General features: G+C 41.2%; 1 protein-coding gene across 5 annotated transcripts in view; it reads right to left on the reverse strand.

Moving 5' to 3' along the window:
- Positions 1-25,984, reverse strand: part of SYT1 (synaptotagmin 1) — a 457,966-nt gene that overhangs the window by 83,538 nt on the left and 348,444 nt on the right. For all 5 annotated transcript variants that reach the window (XM_048500328.1, XM_048500323.1, XM_048500324.1 and 2 more), the window contains 2 exons: positions 21,271-21,438; positions 743-860 (listed from right to left, as the gene is read on the reverse strand). In XM_048500328.1, the coding sequence (XP_048356285.1) occupies positions 743-860; positions 21,271-21,438 (286 nt within the window). The remainder of the gene's footprint in view (positions 1-742; positions 861-21,270; positions 21,439-25,984) is intronic.

The raw sequence follows: 25,984 nt of genomic DNA on the forward strand, positions 1-25,984 counted from the left end.
CGTAGAACAACAGCTCTGAAGTATGAAATTTAAAAGTGCAGAGGTGAAAGAAAGAGGCTTTTTGTTGCTGACCGGTCTGATTTTGTGCCTTTCTCAGGGAACCACAGGTGAAGGACTAGCGCAAAATGAAAGACTGTATATATCTGAACCATCCCCTTTTGAATGTTCTACACATACATAGTCTTCACATGGGCAGCTGCATCCACAAGCTGAGTGCCCAGCTGCAGTGGTGCAGCTGCGCCTGGCCATGCCCTGAAGAGGCGTTCTGGTGGTGTGGGGAGGTCCAAAAGCATCTGCACCACTGAGAAGCCCCAACGGGCTGCACTGCACTGCCAAATGGCTGGCATAAGTGTGGAGTGCAGCCAGCCAGCATACTGCCAGCAAAGGCTGGGAGGGAGCTGACTAATGTCGGTGCCTCCCTGGCCCTGCCGTTGGCCTGTCCCTGCCACACTAACTGCAGTGGCAGGGAGCTGGTGTGGTGTTCAACACTGTGTTGCAGTGTCGGGGATGGGGGTGGTTGGATACCAGTGGGATCGCCCCTCAGCCAGGGTAAGGAGGGCAAATCCCTTGGCACAGCAGGCACACTGTTCCCTTAAGAGGATCCCCTCCTTTGGACGAGGCTCCTATTGAGTGTAAATAAAATCCTGAATATGAGCATCCGTCTTCATTTTCTAATGGTGAGGGAAGTGTTACTGGAAAAATCATGACTAGCACAGACACTGTTATACAGCCATCAACCTACCTGATAAGCCTCCCACATCCATCTTCTTCAGATTCTTTGCTTCCAAGATGACAACAGTCAGCTTGCCAGCAGTAGGCACATAGCGGAGAGAGAAGCAGATGTCCCCTAACTTCTCTTGCTGCAACAAGAAGCAAGGAAAGGTGTTATTTTCCTTTCAATGAAATATTTGGTATCTTGTTAAAAATAATGGATTTGAAAATAAAAAATATTTCTAACGCCTCCTAAAAACCAATATAATAGCCAGAGAAATGAAATCCAATTTGTTTAACAGACTCTTCAACGGATCTTTAACCAAATACTGCATTTATAAATGTCCAGGAATTGAATAAATGATAATTGACAAATTCTGTTTCTGGGGTTATTAGCACCCTTGAGACCAAACCATACACAACATTTCAAAATTTTACTTATCTCATGTCTGTAGAAATGAAAATATGTAATCAGGGAAGCAACAATACCATACTTCATTGATAGGAAAACAATCCTGAATATAAGATGAACAAAATATTAATGGACATAACTGTAATATAAGATGACCCACTACCCCCGTTTTTGTTGATGCACCAGAAAATAACTCTAGACTTATACTATAAATGGATTTCTCTGAGAAAGAGATCCATTAAATATAACATTCAAAAGGGTTTTCCTGCAGTGCAGGAAGCCCAAATATGTCAACAAAAGAGAACTTACCTCAAAGCCCCAATAAGGGGTGAATAGAGATGGGCCATGAAAATTGTGGCTTATCTTTGCTGGTGACTTTACTAGCATATGGGTGCCAATCAAGCTCTGGAGGCCAACTAAGGTCAGCCCCACCCCCTGGAACACCCCAGAATTCCCCCTTCATGCCGGTCCAACTCATTGTGCTGGCATAGAACTGGCATAGAGCTGGGCATTGCGGCTGGGTATCCTAGGGCCCAAAGTGGCCAGTTCCCAGTGGATTTGCCCCTCCATTGGGGTGAGTGTTCTGGGAAGGGCAAAACTACTGGCATAAGACCAAGCTGCTTCCAGAGGGGGATTCAGCCCCCCGAAATTGGACTGCCCAACTTATTTTGACCACATATTATAAGATGTAGATACATCTGATATCAGTCCCACTACCCACTTTTTTGTTGATGCACCTGAAAATAACTCTAGCCTTGTATTTGAGTATACTATATATGGGTTTCTCTGAGAAATATATCTATGAATTTTAACATTTAAAAAATTGTATTAGAGTGCATTTTACTTGTTTATGGAGATGGGGTTTGACTTTCATTTGTGAAAGAAGACCTTGGTTAAAATAATCAACTGCTCCTGTAGTCTTGTTAACCTTGTAGCGATTGGGTTCATAGTTCTCCATTTCACCCAATAATATAGTACAGAAAATGAGCAACAATTGCTGCCAATCTTGTAATTCTGTGTGACCTTTTTAGATAGTTTTACTTGTCACCTTTCAATAATTTTAATCAGCTATATTTTTTGTGTTAAATGTACCGATTCCATGACAAAATGCTGTCATCATCTGTCAAAATGGCAACAGCAGATACATTACTAATTTGAATTTTTCTGTATCCAAAAATGTGTTGTTGTTTGCTCACAGTTTGCCACTGAAAATGATTAGGAACCCCTTCAGCATGAATATAGGATTAGCTGTGAGACTAATCAGCAGGCCATTACTTTTGTTGTCACAAAAATAGGGAACATTCTCATTACATTTTGTCATAAATAGACCAGTTTTAGGAGCCATTTCCCCTCTACATTTAGCAGTCAATGCAAGTATTTTCTAAAGGGTTACAGTGGAATCTAATAGATGTCATTAATAGCTGGAAGTACTTTGTCTAGTTCACAATATATCAGACAAGACATTATAGCTATAACCCATTGTGCTGTATTATTAAAGGGCATCCTTAAAATAGTGCTATTTCTTAGCATGCAAAAAGAAGAAGCTGCAGACGCAAGTTGCAGAATCTTTGTAATAAATGCAAAAATGAATCTATTTGATCTTGAAGATTCTAGAAGGATATAAAGTAGATAGATGCATGCTCCTTAGTAAAGATCATTAAGAATATTTTGCCCATTTTCTTCTTAGTCCTGTGCACAATATGATCCCTGGGGAGGTAGCGACACTGTTTTCAAAAACTGCATAATCAGGTTAGACTAAATACTCTAATTAGGCATTTCAGGCCTCCCTGACCTTTTTTTTTTAAGACAGCCCTCCTCATGGCATTGAGTTTAATTTTACAATTACTTTGAAGAACCCTATGGCAAACTTTAAGGGAAGTCTTCTATATGCCAAGAAGACTATCAAAGACTGGGACAGTGAAAGAACATGTATACATAACAATTGCCCCTAACTTAGGTGGCCATCCCCACCTTCATGTATTTTCTCATCATGCCTTAACTGTTTGATATTCACACTGATTAATTTGGTTTCAGAATCCTGGTTACAAGCAAATTCAAGTTAACAATCCCTGCTACAGCAGAGAACCCTTTGCCCCAGAATTCTGGAAATTACAGATCCTTGGGGCTAGCTGTGACTTGGTCAGTTCTAATCAGGAGATGCAATATTTAGAAGGTCTGAGGGAATTTCATGTTTTTTTAAACGCTCTCTTGAGTTGGTAAGTGTTGCTAATCTCAATGATACCATTACAAAATGCACTTTCCATTCATACAATTACCTTTTAATCCATTGACTAAATGAGTGTAACCCTTCTTTTAAAGTATTCAATTAATTCTATAAACTTTTTTTTACTTTTTAAGGTATGCAGAAGTTATATAATGAAATAATAACTGTAAATAGACGAGATGGCGATTCTTAACTGGTAGACAAATACAACTATGCCAATAACAGATTGAGGAATGAATGAATGAATGAATGAATGAATGAATGAATGAATGAATGGTAGACAAATACATTTTAGTTCTTACAGTTAGAACTGAGCAGAGGGGGCTTGAACTTTTGGAAGTCTCACAGGACTCAATTTATCCAGCAGTTTTTCAGGAACCACATCAAAATGGGTGCAAGTGACTGCTTCTACATATAAGCATAAGCATTTTATTGTCATTGTGCACGCACAACGAAATTTACAGCAGCATTCCTCGATGCACACAATTTCAGACTCATACCCCATCCTCACTTTCCCCTTCCTCCACCCATCCCTACACAGCCCCAAACACATCAACATGAAGCTGCAGAGTTGTAGCTAATGTTGTAGTGTTGTAATATAGTGTTGTAGCTAATGTTTCCGCTATCATTTGCCCTCAATTTTTTGCTTGGTTAGGATCACCTCCATAAGTTAGGTAACTAGTCCTGAAATATTGCCCTCAATCTAAATTAGTTACATTTGCCATTCAACATAATTGGTTATATAGTTCTATAATATCAATATATTAATGGAGGAATCGTTGCCAAAAAAAGTTGCTCTGAGAAAGTGATATATTGGGGGGGGGGAGCATGGCAATGAACAGAGATGAAAAGAGATGGACATACTTAGAAATAGAAGGGCTTTTGTTGAGGTGGTGGTGGAAATATTTCCATATTTTCCCCAAATACTAATTCAGCCTGAAAGCTGAACAGGCATTGAAAACTGAACACAGCCCTAGTTACAATACACCAAGCAGAGACGTGGGGGGGGATGGCACCTCTGGCAAAATGGTCCCCCCATGGAGCCCTGCCCACTTACCTTAGTTCAGCCGGCTGCAAAGAGCAGCTGGCTGAAAAGCTTCTGCCGGGGCTGGTGGGGCAGGGTGCCCCCCACTTATATTAGTTCAGCCGGCTGAAAAAGAGTAGCTGGCTGAAAAGCTTCTGACTGGCCTGGCAGGAAGAGGGGGAAGGGGAGGGGTGTTCGGGGCAATTTTCCACCCCCATGTGACTCACTGGGATGCACCTGGGGCGTTTGTCCCCAGATGTCCCAATTATAGCTACATCATTGGCACCAAATGATTTTTAGTGGAATCCTAATCATAGTTACATCATTCAAAGTTAATTGAAGTCAATTAAAAGTCAATGGACTTATAAGGGTTCTACTCTGCTTGGGCGTAACTCTGCTCAGGAAGAGTTTTACAGATGACACTAGCAATATCTCTCATGAGCGTTCGGCCTCAAATATAATTCCATTCTAATATCTGTAATATGTACTTCAATCTTTTGTACTGTATTTTGCCATATGGCTTTAAAAAGATGGAAATTCAGCCCCCCCCCCCCCCGCCAGATTGGGCTGCTCAACTTATTTTGACCACATATTATAAAATGTAGATAAATCTGATGCCAGTTATAGTCAATGAAAAAGAAAAGGGTTATAGTTAGAACTACAGAGCAAGGTGGGCAATGGATATGCTCTGTAGCAATTAAGAGACAAAATATAAGAAGGTTTCTCTGACAATGTGCTGATCCCTGTCCTACAAAGAACCAGTAAACTATCTATAAGTTATAGCTTGTAAACCAATACAAAGTAGGACTTTTATTTCAAAGGAAACACTTACACATAGTTTGAAGAGTTTGTGCAATACAGTCACATACATATGTATTAGTAAAAACCTGTTCCAAACTGTTCCAGAGATATATCCAAAACCTAACAGAAATTGCTCTGGAATAAATTATACCTTCCAATTTTCAACCCCAGAACACTTCACAGAATATTTTAAAAATCTTTTTAAATTATTTGGATAGCCAATATATGACAATAAAAACCATAGCTACAGGTGTGGTTTTATAATTGTAAATCCTTGCTGGGCTATGAGGTACAGAAGAGTGCTCCAGTGATTATCTCACAGAGGTGCCTTACTGTCATTATGATTAGCTTTCAGCTGTATGTATTCATAATTTATTTTAGCCAATTGCACTGATCACTGGATGGAAAGTTTCAGCTAGTGTTGGAACCATCCAACTGTGAGGACCACAGAGGTTAATTTCTTCCCTTTGAATGCCCAATTGCCAATCAGAAGGCTCCTTCTGCTTAAGCAGCTTGATAATTTCCACACACAAAAAACTACTGCCACTAAACATAACAGAAACTAATTCAAAGCTTTAATAGACAGCATCAGAACATTTTTTTTCTGATTGACCAAAAAGGACCATTTCAAGTTCCACTGAGGCAGAGACTCTTAGTTATAAAAACATTCCAGTTGGCTTTGTATTGTAAAGAACCCCATTTTCTGCTTTCCCCTGTCCTGTTCATGTTCTATCCTAGTAAAATACTTTCCTAATGAAATGTGTGTGTGTGTGTGTGTGGGGGGGGGAACACAATAAAAACAAAGTGATCTGATTCAGAATTATTATTATTTATTTCATTTCTACACCACCCTTCCTCTAATGGCTCATTGGAATGTACACTCTGATATAGCCTATAAATAAGTCTACATATTTTTAGGAAAATAAACAAAGGTTTTTATGTTGCTGATTTAATTATTTTTTTAATATTGGTTTTGGATGGATATGAATAATTTTCCCCCAAATGATAACCAATTATTCAAAAACCCATAAACAAATAACACAGAGGGGGAAAACAATAATTCCTCTTTCAAGGCTGCAGGATAGGTAAATATCTCCTTCATTATCTAATTTCATATTGAAAATGTCATAAAAGAATTGTTAGGGTCTATATATATGAAAGACAGTATCTATTTGATTTAATACAGAAAACTGAGATCAATAACATCTGTACATTTGAAATTGACATGGTGGTATTTTGCTTTTGAAAAGAATAGTTAAGAATTTTTTGAAAAGAATAGTTCAGAATTTTTTAAAAAATGGATCTAGAAATCCTATTTCTACCAATATGAAAGACAATAATTATGAAACAATGCATTTGACTTCAGTTTTTAAAGGACGTACAGTATCTCTGATAATTGCAAGAAGGGTGGGCAACTAGCAGCAGATTGGAAGCTTTGCTGGTAGGAGCAAGGATGTGTCTAAGGATATTTCTCGAGGCAAAGAATGGAGATAATTGAAAGAATGTTTGGAAACCCATTCCCTGTGGATCCATTAGTGATACCTTTTCATTATGTGAAGAAAATCTGTCAGGAAAATAAATGAGGAAATGATTGCTAATTTAATTACAGTTGTAAAAACTTTCCTCTATTTAAATCTTTAAAAGTACCATAAGTAGATGACTATAATTACATAGCTGGGAAATGATTAAAAGTTATGAATATAGTAAGTCACAGAGAAGGGAGACAAACAAATTATTCTTTCCATTACAGATGAAGTTCATTTATTTCTGGAATGTAACATATGCATATAGTGACAATATGGTTGACTAAGGCCTCCATAAAATAACCACAGATGTTCAGTTATTGAATTATTCTGTGTCTTAGGCCTCAACATTAATTGTTTGTTATTTTAGGTGTTCATGTTTTGTTTTGCAAGCCTCCCCACTGCTTGGAGGGGCCCATTTGCACCACCTGAACTAATGTAGTTCTTTTTAGCCTTCTGGAACTATTTTTCTACACTGCCACCAATGAAAGAAATGTTAATCATATTGCTAGCTAACGAAGGGAGCTTTGACTCTTTCAAAGGCTCTTTGACTCTTTCGCCAGCTGATGGTTGTGTTAGTTTAAGTGGCGGATTGGTTTTAAAACTTTTATGATGTTTTTAACTGAAATGTTACATTGTACACCGCTCAGAGCTCTCTGGGGGTGGGGGGTTTAGTAAATCTAAATTATAAATAAATAAATAAATAAATAAATAAATAAATTCTCTCTCTCTCTCTCTCTCTCTCTCTCTCTCTCTCTCTCTCTCACACACACACACATACACACACACACACGCACACACAAACTCTTGTTGGTCCCAAAGGTGCTGCTGCCCTCCAATCTAGCTGTTGTAGAACAGTCACTGACAGTACAATTTTAAGCAGTTACACCTTTCTAAGTCCACTGACTTCACTGGACTTCGAAGGGTATAACTCTGTTTGGGACTATACTGAAGATTCCTCTGTGAGTTGTACTGAAACAAATTCATGGTCACTGTTACCACTTTTAAAATCAAGATCTGCTAATATTAAAAGTGCTAAAATAGTAGAGTTATCTAACAATGACCATTTTAAAAGAATCAGCACTTTTCAATGTTTATGTTCTGAAAAACTACTTGGAGCACCCAAAGCTGCTGAAACCACAGGGAAGGTTCCAGCAGCTGGAGTGCTTGTTACTGGAGCAGTCTGTGCTCACATAAATTGTGCCAATTAACTGCCTACAGTGAGGAGATTGATCATTCTGATCATAATAAGTTAGTGAATCATCATCTACCAGCCTCCTTCTAGTATTCGTAATTATTTTAACTGTTTCTAGAAAGTGTTTCGAGAAAGGGAGGGAGCACCTAGTTAAAAATAAAGAAATACCGTGTTTCCCCGAATATAAGACAGTGTCTTATATTAATTTTTGCTCCCAAAGATGTGCTATGTCTTATTTTCAGGGGATGTCTTATTTTTCCTGTGTTCTGTTTGTCAGGCATGCTTCCAAACAAAAACTTTGCTATGTCTTACTTTCGGGGGATGCCTTATATTTCGCACTTCAGCAAAACCTCTACTATGTCTTATTTTTCGGGGATGTCTTATATTAGGGGAAACAGGGTAAGCACCATTATAATGAGTTGAAAATGCTACTTCATGGTCATCAGTTGGAAAGTGATTACAATCAGCATTCTTGCAGAATGAGATTCTGTAGCTAAAAAAACTAGCAATATGAGCTTAACAACAACAACAAAAGATGCTCTCTCATTTAAAAACAAGAAAGCCAGATGTAGAAAGTTACTTGCCCTTTGCTTCAATTTTCAACTCCCAGTCAAAAGGATGAAAACCTAATTTCTAAATGAAAGAGAAAGCGCTTTTTAAAAAGTCGATTCTGCTGCTCCTGTCTCAATAATGAAACAATGGAATCTTCTCCCTCCCCACCCCATAGAGACACACATCCATTCAGTTGCTAGCAGTTTTTAATGACTGCATCTCATTGTGTTTGCTACTTGGCTTTTTTTCAGCTCTTGCCTGATCACATTTCTAAATGTCACTCACATTAGTACAAGCCACTGTGCAAAACAAAATTAATTTAACTCAGAACTGCACATTAATATTATTACTTTTGACAGCATGGAAAACTTATTAACTCTAACATGTTGCAAGGCTCCTCTCAGCGAGAATAGTTTTAAGCACAACACTTGAGAGGAAATGTAATACATTCAAAGGATGTCCTTTTTGTGTTACCAGGCATTACAAGAAGGCAAACCACTGAAGCCTTCCATAATTACAGTACAATTATATGACTATTGTAGCCAGTTTAAAAATAATGTGTCCTGCTCTATCAGGACACTAAAAGTCATATTAAGTTGCTCTAGCTTGATCTTTAAAAACCCTCTTGTAATAGAAGGGTTTTAATATTTAGCTATTATATTGCATGTTATCACAAAATTGTCATTGAATTCAAAAATGATTGTATCAGAGATGATAAACTATATAAAATTGGGAATTACACCACCAATCTGACACAATGTGCTTGCTGTGTGATGGGGATGAATGTTCGTCGCAGCAAGATTTCTTGTATGGACCTGTTTCTTCAAGCTCCACTTTCACTTTCCATTCTCTCTGAAGCAAGTGAGACCACTTTTAGCATGACTTTTAATTTGTTTCACCACCTGAGTTGTAAACAAATTGGAAGCAGTCTGACCCATGCACTGGTGCCACACAAAATGGCACAGATACTGCCACACAAAATGGCACCACACAAAATGGCACAGATACTGGTGCAAGGGCACTTTCCTTGGTGGCAAAGTGCTGCATGGCTCTGTAGTGTCCAAACCTGGAAGTTTTCTTCCACACTGTTGCTTCCATAGTTTTGAGGCCTGTGCCAGCAGGGAGGGCACATGCCCAGGGTAGAACCAACTCTAGCAGCATTTTGGCCCAGAAACACCCCTTTTTGGGGTGCAGACTTATGCCACCAAAAATGATAGTGTCAGTTATTTCTGAAAATAGGTGCTATCCCTGGCCACTACACTACTGCCCCCTCTTTTGGGCCGGTTTGTAACAGTTGGAACTCATCAAGTGACCATTTATTTATTTACCTACATCTTTCATTTTAAAGTTTCTAAATTTAGTACCACATTTGACTGGGAAATTTAATGTAAATTCATTCTCCTACCTAAAAAAGAATAAACTGGACTAATAATGTAGCAAAGTTAACCAAAGATTTTATGAATTCTGATGATACCCGTAATCTCCATAATAATATGATCAAAAGTACAGACCCAGAGAACATCTTAGAACATTATGAACAAATAATTATGAGCAAATAATTGAAGGATGGCAGGATATATTCAACAGCAAGAAGAGCATCAAAAATTCAATTGAATGTTTGGGTCAATTATGTAAAGCAGCAAAAAACCAGTTAAAGGCTAAATTTATACAGTCTAAGCAGCAAAAGTTGGGCATAATTCCACTGGAGCTTTATGTCTTAATACATCATTATAAAGAACTAACAAAAAAAGGAAAAGGGAGAGGCATTAATAATGAACTGGCAACAACTTAACCAGGCTGCCAAACTCAAAGATACCTTATTCTTTCAAAAAATCATATTTAGTGGATTTCAACTTGCTAGTAATAGACTCCTCTGTGAGATTTCGTTCAAAACATGGGAGACTCATTTCTAATCAATATCTATTGGTAAGAGAAGGTCACTAAATCAGAAAAAAATATTTACTCTGTTCTTTTCCACAGCACTGGCAATCTTCACCAACTTAACATCTAAATTTCTTTGTGTCTTGTCAACATATCTCAAATTACACTTTGGAATAATAACAAAACAGCTGAAAAATAAACAAGTCATCTTGTGGTAGTGGTGGAAAGAAAGACAATGTAGGAGTCCTACAATTATTCATAAATGCTAATAAGCTTCCCCAATTGCCTCTAATAACTCAAGTTGCCGTTATGCTCCTGTTTCCAAGAATCAGTGAACCTGTCAAGTTTATTTTTCACATCAAAGATATGCATTATGATTGTCTAATATGGATACTCAAGGAGTTCAAGGCAAGACATAGAATGGACTGACCCCCATCCCGAATCTTAATCTGCTCACATTGCAAGCTCATGTTCTTAAGTTTAGTGTTTCATAGCATATGCCAACTCTCTGATGCATCATTTCCTTTCCTTTTCAGTGGTCACTACCCCCAACTTCCTCCTCCCTCTCCTGCTTTTACCTTGAAAATACCTTTTTTTATATGTACATGTATGGACATCAATAGATGCAAAATGGTATAATGTAGCCCAGTCTCATCACATCTCAGAAGCTACCCTGAGTTGGTATTTGGGAGATTTCCAAGGAAGATCTTGCAGCAGAATGGCAAACCACCTCTGATTATGTTAGCTGCAACTTGATGGCACTTTATACAGACATACAAAGAAGCCACAATAATGTGTTTACATAAACCTTGCAAAAGAAATTATCCCTTGAAAACCTATTCTAAAATTTTCACTATTCTGAAGAGACAGAACACAAATCTTTCTTTCTTTCTTTCTTTCTTTCTTTCTTTCTTTCTTTCTTTCTTTCTTTCTTTCTTTCTTTCTTTCTTTCTTTCTTTCTTTCTTTCTTTCTTTCTTTCTTTCTTTCTTTCTTTCTTTCTTTCTTTCTCTTGTTTAATACAATACTTTCCTACGATAAATTATGACAATAGAACTATCTTCTGGTCTGGAGTGTGCATTCTGTATAAATTCACCAAGGAATGTTCAGCATCAAGAATTTTCTTATGCTATACAGTCTGTCTGAAATTATTACAGCAATGTACAGTGAGAATCCAATTGCTACTCTTTTCATTATTGGGCTTTGTGCAAGACATTTATTTCTTTGTGTTTAATAAATAACTCCTGTCTATCATAGCTTCTGTACAAAGTGCTTTAAATGTCAGTTCAGCAAGTAGTTAAACTAAAGTGAAAATACAACAAGATCTGAAAAGAGGCTAAATGGTTACTATGGTAATCTCTGACATGGACTAAATTGGCATTTAAACATTGGCAAGAGGAATATGAAGAAAATGACTAAGCTTTCTTTTTCTTAGTCTGCTCCTCCCAGTGCTTTGTCTTTAACCTTTTCAGAAATGCATCTTTTTCTATTGCTTTTGAACACAATCCAGTGAGGAAATTCTCCTGTGCAAACCTACTGAAATGAATTTCCTACTGGATTGTGTCTTTTGAAAAGTTTACAATGGATGCATTCTAGGTAACAGAATACATATCCATGTTATTTTTAATTGACTGCTTTACCGTTTTCTGTTACAAGAGTTTGATCATTTACAGGTGCCTAATAAAATTTTGGTTTTTGTATGTATAGGCTGACAAGCAAATATGCATAGCTGGTTATAAGATGTCCCAATTTTGTTTTATATCTTTCTGTAGAAAGCCATGGATAGGAAAAAAATATTGAACCAGAGCATCAGTACTATGCCACTGGATAAGAATATCAATACAGACTTCTCCCTGCTCTACTGTAACCTGTTTTTCTCAATCCCTTTCACATAGCATCCTCATTTATGCCTTTGACCTCCTATTTTCAATGAGCCACTCACTAGCTAACAGTTATCTTTCTCCTGCTCTATTTTTCCAATTTATTTTAATTTTATTTTTGTAAGCATAAACAGAACAGAAAATTAAGAGAAATAGGAACCATACTGTAATATTCACAGTTGCATTAAAAGAAAAAGAGATGAATAAGTATATGTGTAATATTATAAATGTTATACTTTCTTTGAGATATAACAAATTGCTATAATTCTCCTTGATATAGAGTTATGACTTAGGCTCATTCTGCACATGCAGAATAATGCACTGTCAAACTGCTTTGAAGGCGGAGGCGGAAGGGGTCGGGTCGGTGTAGATGAAGCCGACCCGACCCCTCTGGGACCATTTGCATGAACGGTCCCAGAACCGGCCGGGATGACGGCGCAGAGCTGCGCCGTCGTCAGGGCGACCTACCTGTCCTGCTCCGGAGTCGCAGGGCAGAGGAGGTGTGTCCCCAGGCCTCGGCGACGTGCCGGAGGGCCGCAGAACAGGTAGGTCGCCCTGACATGGGGGGAGGGAAGGCGCCGTGGAGCCGCTGCCGTTCGCATGGCAGCGGCTCCAAGCTGCCGTTTCCCAAAAACCTCGCTGGGCAAGCGAGGTTGGGAAACGGCAGCCTCGCACAGCTCGGGCGGAGCGGCTGCAAAGCAGCTGCGCCCCCTGTGTGAACGGCTCCCTGGGGACGGCGTTTTTGCTGTCCCCAGGCTGCCGTATTCCACCCGTGCGGAAGGGGCCTAGGTGTTTTATGATCTTTTGCAAATTTGGAATTTATTCTGTAAATTTGATCAATTTCTTTGGCTGTGTCAGTGTATGGGAGGTCCCATATATCAGATAAAAGTGGAATGAATCTTTGTATCAAATTTTCATTGAGAAGCTCACGAAGTTATCCTCAAAGTTGTTTCTTTTTGGCCGTTTCTGCACGGCCAGGATGCGCCCCCACGCCGCCAAGCATGCGAACGGGCGAAGCGGAGGCCGGCAGACGGCAGGCGGCTCCGCACAGAGCCGCCTCTTCTCCCTTCTGCGCCCCACTCACGGTGTCCTCGTCATCGCCTGCTGGGCGTCACAGCCCCGCCCACGCTGCCCTCCGATTCCTGGAGGTCGGAGGACAGTGTGGGCGGGGCTGCGACGCCCAGCAGGCGACGACGAGGACACCGTGAGTGGAGCGCAGAAGGGAGAAGGCGTCTTCCCGGTGGCGCGGTTCGCACCGCGCCGCCGGGAAGATGCTTCCTCCCCAACAACAACCCTTTAAAGGGTTGTTGTTTAGGGCGGCCTGAGGCCACCCTGGGGGGAGGGAAGCGGAGTCAGGTCGCCGCTGCTGCGTTGCAGCAGCGGCGCCTGTGCGAACGGCGGCCTGGGGGCGGCGTTTTTAGCGCCCCCAGGCTGTCATTAATGGGCCGTGCGGATATGGCCCTAGTTTTAATTCAATTATTGTGAGCTTTTCATATTGGTCTTCATGTAGTGTCTTTTGTGTTTCAAGGCTTTCTTCTATAGATTCTATTTTCTGGTTGGCTTCTTTGATATCTTCTTTCAGATGAGTTATTATTGCATTCAGATTCTTTAGTTTAGAAGAGTCCTGTTTGAGTTCCTGAATTTCCATCTTCAGTTTCTCTAATTTAGGTTTGCTTTCATTTTGAAAGTCATCAAGTTTTTCCAGTATCATATCTAATCTCTTATGAATTCCCATATTGGATCTGAAAGTTCTATTTCTGTGTTTGAAGCATCAAAAGTGTCAATATTTCTGAAGTGCTTCGTTTGTCTGGACATCTTTGTAGTGTTTGTGTCAGAATAAGTGTAATTGTTTTGGTCTCAAATATATATTGCTGTACTGGACTTCTATTCAGTAGTAACTTTGTAAATAGAATTGTGTGCTATGTGCTGTCAATGTAAGTCATATGAAAGAAAAACAGGTTGGGTTTCGGTGGCTTTCTGGCTTTCCCCTGTAGTTTTGTTGTGTAAGATCCCAGACTTTGTTTCATCAAATTGCCTGTGATCTTTATGAAGGTCTGGGACCACACAGTACTTGGGTGACTCTCACAATGAGGAGGGTCTCTGAAGGAGACTGAGTCCCCAAACAGTCAGGGGTTCCTCTGGACAACCACCAGAGGCTAGTGAAAGCTGCCATCACCCGAATGGAATTCAATAATAATATTGATAATATAATATGATGATGATAATAATAAATATTAAACAGCAGTCAGTAACTTTCTATTTGATTTCAATTAACTTTCCCTATATCTAATATCCTAACTTAAATAGCCTATCCATTCTCCCTTCCCACCTTTAAAAGTTTTTATTAGTGTGCCTGTGTGAGAATGCACTGTTGAATTCTCAGATTGCAGTACTCTGCAGCTTTCTTGTTTATAGTACTCGCTTCTCCTTCTGAACTGTGCCTTGTCTTTGTTTCGTCTTTTGAAATCTGTATCCTCCATAGTGGTATTTCTTTCAGAACTGCTTCACTGCTAGGTTACCTCTCTCATTCAATCTTCTTGTAGTCTCCCAACAAAGTATCAGTGTCAGAGAATTCCACAGCAGTCCACTTCAGCTACACTCCATAGGCTTAACTTATGCCTTCTCAAACCTGCTTTTCCTTGGTCTCGGTCTGTTTTCAGGGAGGATGGATCTTTCTTTTGCTTCCAGTCCATGCAGACCCCTCTTTTTCTCCTGTGCAGCTCTCTCTTTCCCAGGTATAATCTGTGATCTCCCTGCACTTCGCAGTAAATTGAGCTTGAGTCTCTCCTGCCATATTTTAAACAAATTTTCGCTTTGCTACAACTAGTTCTCCCTAAATGTCAGACAAGGCAATGACATCTGACACTGACAAAGTGATATGGAGTTGTGACTTGTTCAGTGGCCTAGTCGATGTCCAGCGCTCATTCTTGCAGCCTGGTGCAGTTCCATAAAATTCTCACAGAAAAGCATAACAAATATGCACATAGCACTTTTCATCCTTAAAGTGCTTTACTGACATTAACATTCATCATCGTCTTAAAAGGAAAATGGGAAATGCTGTAAAGATGTTTGTCAAATTTGCTTGGGTCATGAGATTCAGAGGGAAGCCTCTCATGTTTCATTAAAATCCCATCCTTTGATCCTGACCCTTTTAGCATGTGTGGCAGGAAACAGAACTTTAGCGAGAAATGGAGAGAACAACAGCTTTTCAAATGTCTTTTATTCTCTGTGATCACATTTTGCTCATTAAAAGTACGTGGCTGCCATGTACAGAAATTACCTAAGGCATGTGCTATTATGGAAAGAGCAGCTATATAAGGACTTAGAGAAGGGATGGATTAAGATCACTTTAGGAGATGAAGCAAAAGGTCATGACTGTCATTAATGAAGGACAAAATGTCTGTTCCTTGAAAGTTACAACTGAAATAAGACTATTTCAAGGGCTCACTTTGCATCATTTAATTCCGTGTGTGTCTGTGCTTAAATGATTTTACAATTTCTCTTGATGAAATGATAAAACATGAAGAAAAAGTAAGTGAAATTGCTCCATAACAATGAATATTATTACAACTGAACAGACTGTCTGTGAATCTGGCTTTTCATGACAAATGTTACATTCCCCAATTAAAATAAAGTGAAGTCTGTTATAAAATGGCTTCACAGTAATTGAACATAATTATATTTGTTGTCTAATTTTGGATGGGATCCAGTTGCTTAGGGTTTTAAAGTCTATTTTAATTATGCTTTTGTTGTAATTAGTGGGCCAGGTTGTGGTACCGTGCTGATGAGCACTAACAAGACAAACATGTGACCACTGTTGCACATCTGGCCTAAGCAATCACCGCTTGAATCTTTGCTCCATTGTATCTGGTAGCTCTGTGACATTTCATACTATAAACGAGCATGGTTTATTGTTAGCCTTTGTAAGCTATGAACCAAAGACAATGTAGCATGGAACTGAATAGTTAAAGCATGGCTCACAAGTACAGACAATCTAAGCATACAGTGACAGGATTACAAAAACCATATATTCCAATATTTTGGTGATTAGGAGATTCTGAATGAGAGTAGCTCATGTTTGTTTTGCATGTTAACCCAGCCTAACCTACATTATTACAGTATATCACTGTTAAGGAATTGGCCTTTCTCTTGCTGTTTCTTGGCTTTCGAAAACTTTGGTTCAGGTTTTAGGCCTGGTACAATTATAGAAGGCTTCTATCTGGGAACTAAATGACTTGCAGTTTCAAGAGAGACAAAGAATGGGATGGAGTCTGTTTTTAATGGAAGCCATCTTTTTTACACATATCTGGAATGAAGCTATGGCTGATATCTTTGGTATGTGTGAATTAAATGTTAAGGTACAGATGTGCATTATTATTATTATTATTATTATTATTATTATTATTATTATTATTATTATTATTATTATTATTATTATTATTTATTGAGCTTTTATACCGCCCCATCCCCAAAGGGCTCTGGGCGGTGCACAGCATAGAAGGCGACAATGTAAGCAGTTAAAACATTTAAAAGCAGCGAAAACATAAAAACATTTCTAATAAATATAATAAGTTACAATAAGATAGGTGGCGTTCAGCAATCTACCATTTTAGTTCCCTCCCCTCCCCTGGGGAAATCCTATGTTCCAGTCTAAAGAATTCCCTCCTCCTCTCCAAGAGGGAGGAGGGCGAAGTCCTAAGATGACATCTCTGACCCACAATATCAGGGCCGGAGGAGGGGCACCATCAATGGCCGGTGCCTCCGAAGGCCCGGCGGAACAGCTCCAGTCTTTACAGGCCCTGGCGCTTGGAATCCTCACCGAGTGGTCCCGCGATGGGAATTCCCGGACAGTTGGAGGGAGAGCTGTTCCATTCCAGGCCGGGGCCAGGAGCCGTGAAGAGCTCTGGCAATCCGTGTGGGAGTGCCAGCCGTATCACCGAGGGCCAGGGACCACCAGTAGATTGGCCCTCAACCTCGATCGAAGAGGCCGCGGCCGGGACATATGGGGTGATGCGGTCTCCGAAGATACGATGGCTTTTGGGTCCAGGCCGCATAAGGCCTTTTAAAGGTCAATTACCAGCACCTTTGAAGATGATCCGGAGATTCCACTGGAAAGCCTGTGCGTAGCCATGGCGCAGTATAGGCTTCGGATGCGTGATCCCAGGTGGCGCTTACTCTGCCAGCAATAGCGGCGCTCGCGTGCTGGACCAGCTTTTAATCTCCGGATCAAACGCTAAGGGAAGGCCCGCGTAGAGCGAAGTTACAATAGTCTAATCTGGAGATGATGGCCGCTTGCATGGATCACAGTGGGCTAAGTCCGGCTTTGGGAGAGGAAGGGCGCCAGCCGTCCGGGCCTGGACGAAGGCTGGAAGAAAGCAGCCCGGGTTGTATGGGCCACCTGGGTCTCCATTGATAGAGACTTAATCCAGGTGGGATCCCCAGGCTGCGAACGGAGGGGGTCTGTGCCAGTGACCCCCTCTCCACACCGGCGACTGGAAAGACCTCCCCCTTCACGTGCCGTAGCCAGAGGATTCCTCCGTCTTCGATGGATTCATAGTTCTTTAACCTGCTCTGCCGGGTGAACCAACCAGCCGACCGCCTCTTCCAAACAATGTAGTTGCCAGAGTCAAGAGGGCGTGCGGTTGCTCCCCCCTCCATCAACAGAACGGAGCTGGTAGTGTCATCTGCATACTGGATGACAGACTCAGCCCGAAACTCCCTCGCACCAGCTGAGCAAGGGTCGCATATAGATATTAAATAGCAGCGGCGTGGGATAATAGTGCCTTCCTCTGGGGCATTAACAACCGCATTGGAAGGCCGGCACTTCCGGGAGGCTTTGATCCCCTCGCGACTCACTTGCTGGTTCGCCCGGGAGACAAACGCAGGCAATCCATTGAAGGACAGTGCCCCTCGCGACTCCAGAGGCTGGCCAGGTGGTGGGTCAAAAGGTTCGTCGGTCGCACCACCGCCAAAGCGCTGGGCGGTGAGATTCTAACAACACCAGCAGCCTGCCCGATCCGCTTCCTCGGTCTAGCTCGGGGATAGGGAACCTGCGGCTCTCCAGATGTTCAGGAACTACAATTCCCTTATCCAGCCTCTGTCAGCATGGCCAATTGGCCATGCTGGTGAAGAACTGATGGGAATTGTAGTTCCTAGGCTATCTGGAAAACCGCGAGGTTCAATCCCTGGTCTAACTGAATCATCGGAGTGCATTCTGTGACGGGCAAGTGGACGAGAACAGTCTCCTGGTCCCATGCCCAAGCACGGAAGCCGGACTGGTAAGGGTCGAAAGCCGGATGTGTCATCCAGAAAACCTTGAAGCTGCTCCAACACCACTCTCTCAATTACCTTCCCCAGAAACAAAAGATTCGAAACGGGGCGGTAATTGGCCAGATCACTCGGATCTAACAATGGTCTTTTTAGGAGTGGGTGGACCACTGCCTCCTTCAACCCATCCGGGAAGGTTCCTTGCTCAAGGGAACCATTGATTATGCTCAACAGATGGGGTCGTAGCTCCGCCCGGAGCTATGGCATGCAGAGATACCAAAAAGAATGAGGATCACGTGAGTGCCTTCTTATGCCAAATGAATAGGTACCACATAAATATTAACCAAACTAAGCTTTCTAATTTGATTCTCATGAAGTATGCTATAACCTATGAATACTCAACCCATACTCAGTGTCATGCTCTTTGAATGTTTGTCATGCTCTTTGTAAGATGCCACTGATAGAGGTCTTGGTTGTTTTGGAATGTACCTGTGATGGACTGCACAGTAAAAAAAGAGCCTGGGATTGCAGGTCTATCTGCAAACAGGATGTTTACATATCAGGGTAGGGAAATAAACTCCCTAGGAACAGGGAAGCACCTTGACTTAATACACTAACCTGCACTCTGATTGGTGTAGCAACTGGGTGACTCACAGAAGGAGGAAGTAGGTGGATGCCGTCTGGTGTATTAGGGTTTTTGCTTTAAGTTTTACCTCAGAAGTGAGATTTATATTGAGTTAGATAGCTAACAAAGTTAAGGCTGCGTGTGTTCTGTGAAAGAATACCAGCCGGTTAGGACCCATAGTCTGTGATAATGCACTATCCAGTAACATCAGTAATTTCAAACTGTACCATGTGAAGTAAAAAACATCTTGAATATCTAAGCAACTGAAACTTATAAAACATAATTAAGATCTGTGCCAGTGCCTGAAAACTAAACTGAAGTTGTACATATTTATCTCCTGCCTACTTTCCACTCATTCAAGTCCACCCCATCTCATCTGTTTAATGAATTTTAATTTTGTTCTGCCTCATTATTCTTTGGTGCTTTGATAAAGAGATTTGCCATAGGTTAGATAGCAGACTTCTTTTACCTTCTGTGGGTTATAGGGCTGAGCAACAGAATTATAAATCACCTCATGCTACCATCCAAAACAGCTCAGTCACAGAGAGCTCAGTCAGAGGCCCTTTCCACACAACACAAATAAAATGTTTTGAGGTCAAAAAATAAAACATTTCCTGCAGGATTTTCACACAACTTTTTGCTCAAAACATTTGGAAAACATTTTATTTTTCCTCAAAATATTTTGAAAATGCTAAACTAGCAACTTTCCCCCCCTGAAGCTGTTTTCAAAATGTTTCCTGCTTGCTGTGCAGACAGCAGAAAACTTTTTATTTTTATTTGCCCAACTGTAAAGAGCTCTCACTTTCATTTTCACCACTCGTGCCTGCCATTCTGCCACTTCAGTTTGATTCTCTGTTCCATGGCTGGGCAATTTAAATATTTCTCCTGACTACAGCAATATGTTGTTTCCTCTCTTTAAAAAAAAATTTCAATGCACATCCACCTGCCCCCTAGTAGCTTTACCTCTGAATAGCAGAATAGTTTCTAGATTGAGGGAAGTAATTGTATCTCTCTATTCTGCATTGGTTAGACCTCGCCTGGAATAATGCGTGCAGTTCTGGGCACTGCAATGCAATTCAAGAAGGATATTGACAAGCTGGAACAGGTCCAGAGGAGGGCAACCAAAATGGTAAAAGTTCTGGAATCCATGCTCTACACGAAGAATCTTAGGGAGCTGGGTTTCATTTGGTGAAGAGAAGGTTAAGAGGTGACATGATAGCCATGTTTAGATATTTGAAGGAATGTCATGTTGGTGAGGGAGAGAGCTTGTTTTCTGCTGCTTCAAAGACTAGGACATGGAGTAATCGGTTGAAGGTGAAGGAAAAGAGATTTCACCTAAACATCAGGAAAAAACTCCTGACAGTAAGGGCTGTTTGACAATTGAAAGCACTACCTCAGAGTGTGGTGGAGTCTCCTTCTTCGAAGACTTTAAAAGAGAGGCTGGATGGCCATCTGTCAGGAGTGTTTTGATTATATGTTCCTGATTGCAGGGGGTTGGACTTGATACCCTTGGGGTCTCTTTCGACTCTATGGCTCATTCCGCACATGCAGCATAATGCACTTTCAAACTGCTTTCAGTGCTCTTTGAAGCTGTGTGGAATGGCAAAATCCACTTGCAAACAGTTGTGAAAGTGGTTTGAAAACGCATTATTTTGCATGTGCGGAAAAGGCCTATGATTCTATGACTCAATATTGAATTGCTCATATTGAGTCTTCACAGCTTCAGCAGTGGTTCCTACTACCAAGGAGATCAACAACTTTTAAAACTGTACTGTAGTTTCTGGAAACTGCATTGAAGATCACAGCAAGCAACGTTGTGGCTATATACAAGGTCCCTCCACCTTTATGTGTTATCAACTACAGCCCTGTAGCAGCAGTGAATCTTATGATTAGAACAGCATTGTTATTATAGGGATGTATGTACACAAATGAGTCAAATATGCAATCATAATTAGAATTCACTATTATCCAAGTGTGATTTTTAAAGCTAGAAAGGAACAGAAAGGATCCAATATTTACCAGTTTTCAAACATAAATATTTTACAGAAGCAAATGTTTTCTAAATGTTTTCATAGTGATGTATTATCTCAGATTACAATGAAAACAGAATACATAGTTGGCCCAGATCCCCTAATGAGACTGTATATGTACATTTTATGCCAGTTAATTTTTCCTACCTCTTCTTTTTCAGCACTTTGCAAGTCCCGCCACTCTTCAGTCACGTGACCAAAATCTACCGTATTCATTGCCACTTTATATTCCCCAATGATATCATGTTTGGAGAAGCGATCAAAGTCATATACTGACATCACTAAGGTTTTTCCTCCCAGTTCAGAATACGGCACCTAAAGATGGAAAAACAAGGAAAAATATGCTTTGTAAATAAAGTTTCACTACAATGCAAATCTATTCCTTTGGTTTATTAGTTATCTTTTTCAGAAAACTGAACTAGAAAAAAACAAGATTTTCTTGAGTCATTTGATGTACTGCCTGTAAAACTAGAAAATATCTCACAGAACTGTGCAGAAACTCACTCGTCACACTGAAGATTTTATTATACATACTCAACATTTGATTCCACCTTGAAGCAAAAGAGCAATTATTTGTCCCACAGATAGATGAGCTTTTGATACTGCTGTATGTTTCTTCCAATAAATCATGCTGTCATTCTCCAGAAAAGTTAATATGCAGGCTGAGGTTTGGCCAGACTGATGGGAAAGCAAAGAAGTGGCTTCCTGTGTTCGACACAGAGTAATTAGGGACTAAAAGTTTTTTAAAATGGCTTGATTTCACCTTTTACATTGTGTAGGATGACACTCACCCTATGGCATGTTATAGTGCTATAAAGCTTGACAGCAGGAGGCCAGGTTCTGGCTAATTTTCCAGCTGTTCTGAATATGTAAAGGACAGATGCTTTAGATTAAAAGAATAATCATTAGTTATGCTTTTAATATTCATGGGAAGTTACACAAGTTCAAGCAAGCAGCTCTTCTGCAGTCTGCTGGGAAAATATCTGCACTTGGTTTGAAGGTATGGTCACTTTGAATAAATGTCCTCTTATTTTTCCAATAATGTCTAAAATCCTTTCTAAACATTACTGGGATTTTGACACAGAGAAGTTTCAATGAAATATTTGATCACTTCAGTCAGCCTTGCCTTGGTCTTTCAGGGAAGGTTAAAGATCTTTGCCATCTCATGAACCCTCCTCCCATGCTGCCTCACAGCATGCATGGTGAGCTGCAGAAGCTGTCTTGAATCTGAGGCCGTTTCCGCATGGCGACGATCGGGGTTGGGTCGGCGTATTCCACGCCGACCCAACCCCCCTGGGACCGTTCACACGAACGGCCCCAGAAACAGCCGGGAACGTCACCTGGCTAACCTGCCGTGTCTGTGGCCGTCTGACGCATCGCCGAGGCCTGGGGACACGCCCCCTGCCCTGCGCAACTGCTCCGGCGTCGCAGGGCAGGGGGGCGTGTCCCCAGGCCTCGGCAATGCACCGGACGGCCACAGACACAGTAGGTGAACAGTGGAGAGGGGGGGAGGGAGGGCGCCTTCGAGCTGCTGCCATTTGCACGGCAGCGGCTCGAAGCTGCTGTTTTCCGAAAACCTCGCTGGGGAAGCGAGGTCGGAAAAAGGTGGGTTTGCGCCGCTCGGGAGGCACGAGGGCGGTGCGGCTGCGCAGCAGCTGCGGCCCTCATGCAAACAGCTCCCTGGGGACAGCTTTTTTGCCATCCCCAGGGCGCTGTTAATGGCCCGTGCAGAAAGGGCCTGAGCTAGGTTGCAGTGCCAGCTGTGTAAAGGCACCCTTCCCTGTACCTCTAATGCCCAGTTTGGATCCCAGGTGACTGCAGAGGCAGCTAACCTTTGATCTGGTGAGACAGTAGATGGGGGGCAGGCTGTTCCCCCCCTACTTCTGCTTCCCAGTTTCCATCTTGCAACCAAGGTAGCAGCACACAAGGAGACATCCTCCAGCTTTTGCCACCTGGCTTGGGTTCACTCTGGCTGTGAAAGCACTGATGGGATGGGAAATGGTAAGCGCTTCCTGTCTCTACTAGCCAGCAGAGGTGGTTGCCTTGCACCCAGAGGGAAAGCAGAAGGATGGGTGTAACATAACCCATGACTCTCTCTATTCTACTCCTCTGATTTGGCACCTCAAACAATCGTGTGGGTCACTTGGGCATTGAACCAATTCTTTTCAAACATTTGAATGTATTTATTTGTTTGACTTCTATTTCATCTTTTGATCCAGAAGGTCCCCCAAGGTGTCTTACATCAAGAAGTAAAACTATTCCCCAAGAGGTGCTTCCAATCCTTTATGATACGATGTGGGGTAGCATTCTGGCCAAATCTCAGTCCTTAGTAAGCTATTGTATTCGTGGCCATGAAGTTTTCATTTTTTTAAAAAGAAGACTGGCAGAATAGGTGCAACACTTGTACTCTTCCAGTAATGCTTGATGTTAGAAAGGCATTACGGACTCTTTGGGTTCAAGACTTGATGGTGTTTCCATTAACATAAAAGGGAAGAAGTCTTGCATGCTTATATTATATTATACACATCTAAGCATAATGCAGTTATATAACGGCCCATATTTTATTTCTGTGTTCCACTTTACTATCTCTTCATTTTATCCTCATCTCTTACTCCAAGGACTATAGGCAACATATGTAGCTTCCCCTCCTCTTTTATCCCCAAAACTATCCTGTGAGCTAGATCAGGATGGGAGAGAGTGAGAGTGATTCATCCTTGGTCACCACTGACATATACAATAGAGTGAAGCTTTAAGCCGGGCATCCTAACCAAGGTGTAACCGCAGAATGTTAATCCAGCACTGTGATCACTACTCCCCACTATTTTCTCATAGATTAAAGTTTTTGAAAAAAAATACTATCAAAACCCTGAATATTTGTAAAAGCTATTTCAAAACAATACTTCTGAAGATAATTTCTCTTTCTACTGACCTTTACATGCCCAAAATGTGAAACAATGCATTGTTTACTACTAATTTTGGAGATCTAACATGACACATCACTAGATTTGTATAACTATTGTCCTCAGGTACTGTATTTATTTACAATATTCAGTCCACAGTATGTTGAGGAAAGGGTGGGGGTTGGCAAGAACATGGGCATTTGAAGGGTCTACAATATTATCCCAAAAATCATAAATTCTAATTTCAGTAACATTGATTTTTTTTAGCTGTATAACCATCTGCCCTTATATTCAGAGACACAGCTGGATGCTTATGAAGCTCTTATGTGAGTTTGACACAAAGCATATAATTAACATGAGCACAGAAATCTCATGGTTGCCATTTCACTTTGACATCCTGTGGCAAGAGCCCAGAAATCACCAAAGCTGCTCTCATAGGACTCTTCAGCTTCCCGCAGCACCACTAAACTACCTGAAGACTCGCTTCTGGATAAATGCTTTATTCTGCGTGGCTTTCTACTTTCTGATGCCAATGTTTCAGAAAGATTCACATTCAAATGGCATCCTAGTCCAGGTGTAACCCCAGAGGTGAAATTCGTTTTAATATTGCACTCTTCAATATCGATAATTGTAAATGCTCTAATTAAAAACAATTTAATTTTCACCTGTTTTCTTAGTCTTGCTCTTTCCCCCCAAATCATTCCAGGAGATAAGACAAGAAGGAATTCTGATTCACATCAAATTACTCCAAGGAAATTTTGTGGCTCTATTGCCCAAAGAGGTTTGATGCTGAACCTGCATCTCCTTTATGCAATGAGTTACAGTTCTCATAAATGTTCACCGGAATAACTACAGGATACTTTTCGAGGTGGGTAGTCCCTGAACTAATTAATCATGAGATGCAAAGTGATAAATCTTCATGGAGGCACTTTGATAATAAAATATGAATGTTAAGGATGCACAATGAAAAGCTTCATTAGACTTCAGAAGAGTGCAGAGTGACTTCTATGAAAAATTTATTTCCTTGTGCAGCGTGCTTTTCTTGAGCCAAAGGAAAGAACTGTGTACCTATTCATATTTAATTGAATGCACTGAAGATGCCATGTTTGCATGAAAAAACTGGATAGTGGCAACTGGCTGCTACCTACTGAAGTCAACATTGGCACAGTATCCATTCATTCATTGAACAGCCTGTCTGATGAGGTGGCTGTTGGACTAGTATCAAGGAGACCCAGGCAAGGACGTAGGTAAGGGGGGGGGTTTCCCGGGTTCAACCCCCCATTACATGTCCAAAGCTCCACCCCCGCTTGTGTGTTTTTTTGTATTTTTTTAGTGTTTTTTCAGTTTTTGGCCGGCAAGGGGTGCGGTTTTTAGGCTAGCAGCACCAGAATTTCAGGGGTTTTTTTGAGGAGCCTCTCCTGATGATACCACTCAGGTTTGGTGAGGTTTGGTTCAGAGGGTCCAAAGTTATGGACTCCCAAAGGGAGTGCCTCCATCCCCCATGTTTCCAATGGGAGCTAATAGAAAATGGGGACTACACCTTTGAGGGTCCATAACTTTCGACCCCCTGAACCAAACTTCACCAAACCTGGGTGGTATCACCAGGACAGGTCTCCTGAAGATACCCTGAAAGTTTGGTGCTGCTAGTTTAAATTGTACCCCTGACAGCAGGCACCCCCCCCCAATTCCCCAGATTCTCCTTTTAAATTCTCCCTTTGGCTCATTCCGCACATGCAGAATAATGCACTTTCAAACTGCTTTCAGTGCTCTTTAAAGCTGTGCGGAACGGCAACATCCACTGGCAAACTGTTGTGAAAGTGGTTTGAAAACGCATTATTTTGCATGTGCAGAAGGGGCCTTTGGCATGGATTTAAAGGGAGAATCTGAGGTCCCCAGTTTAAACATTGAAAGTGATGCTGTTTCAGGGTGGGGGAGAATTCACCCTGAAATAGCATCCCTTT

This window comes from Sphaerodactylus townsendi, linkage group LG06 (assembly GCF_021028975.2).
Source record: "Sphaerodactylus townsendi isolate TG3544 linkage group LG06, MPM_Stown_v2.3, whole genome shotgun sequence".
In the NCBI taxonomy this organism is placed as follows: domain Eukaryota; kingdom Metazoa; phylum Chordata; class Lepidosauria; order Squamata; family Sphaerodactylidae; genus Sphaerodactylus; species Sphaerodactylus townsendi.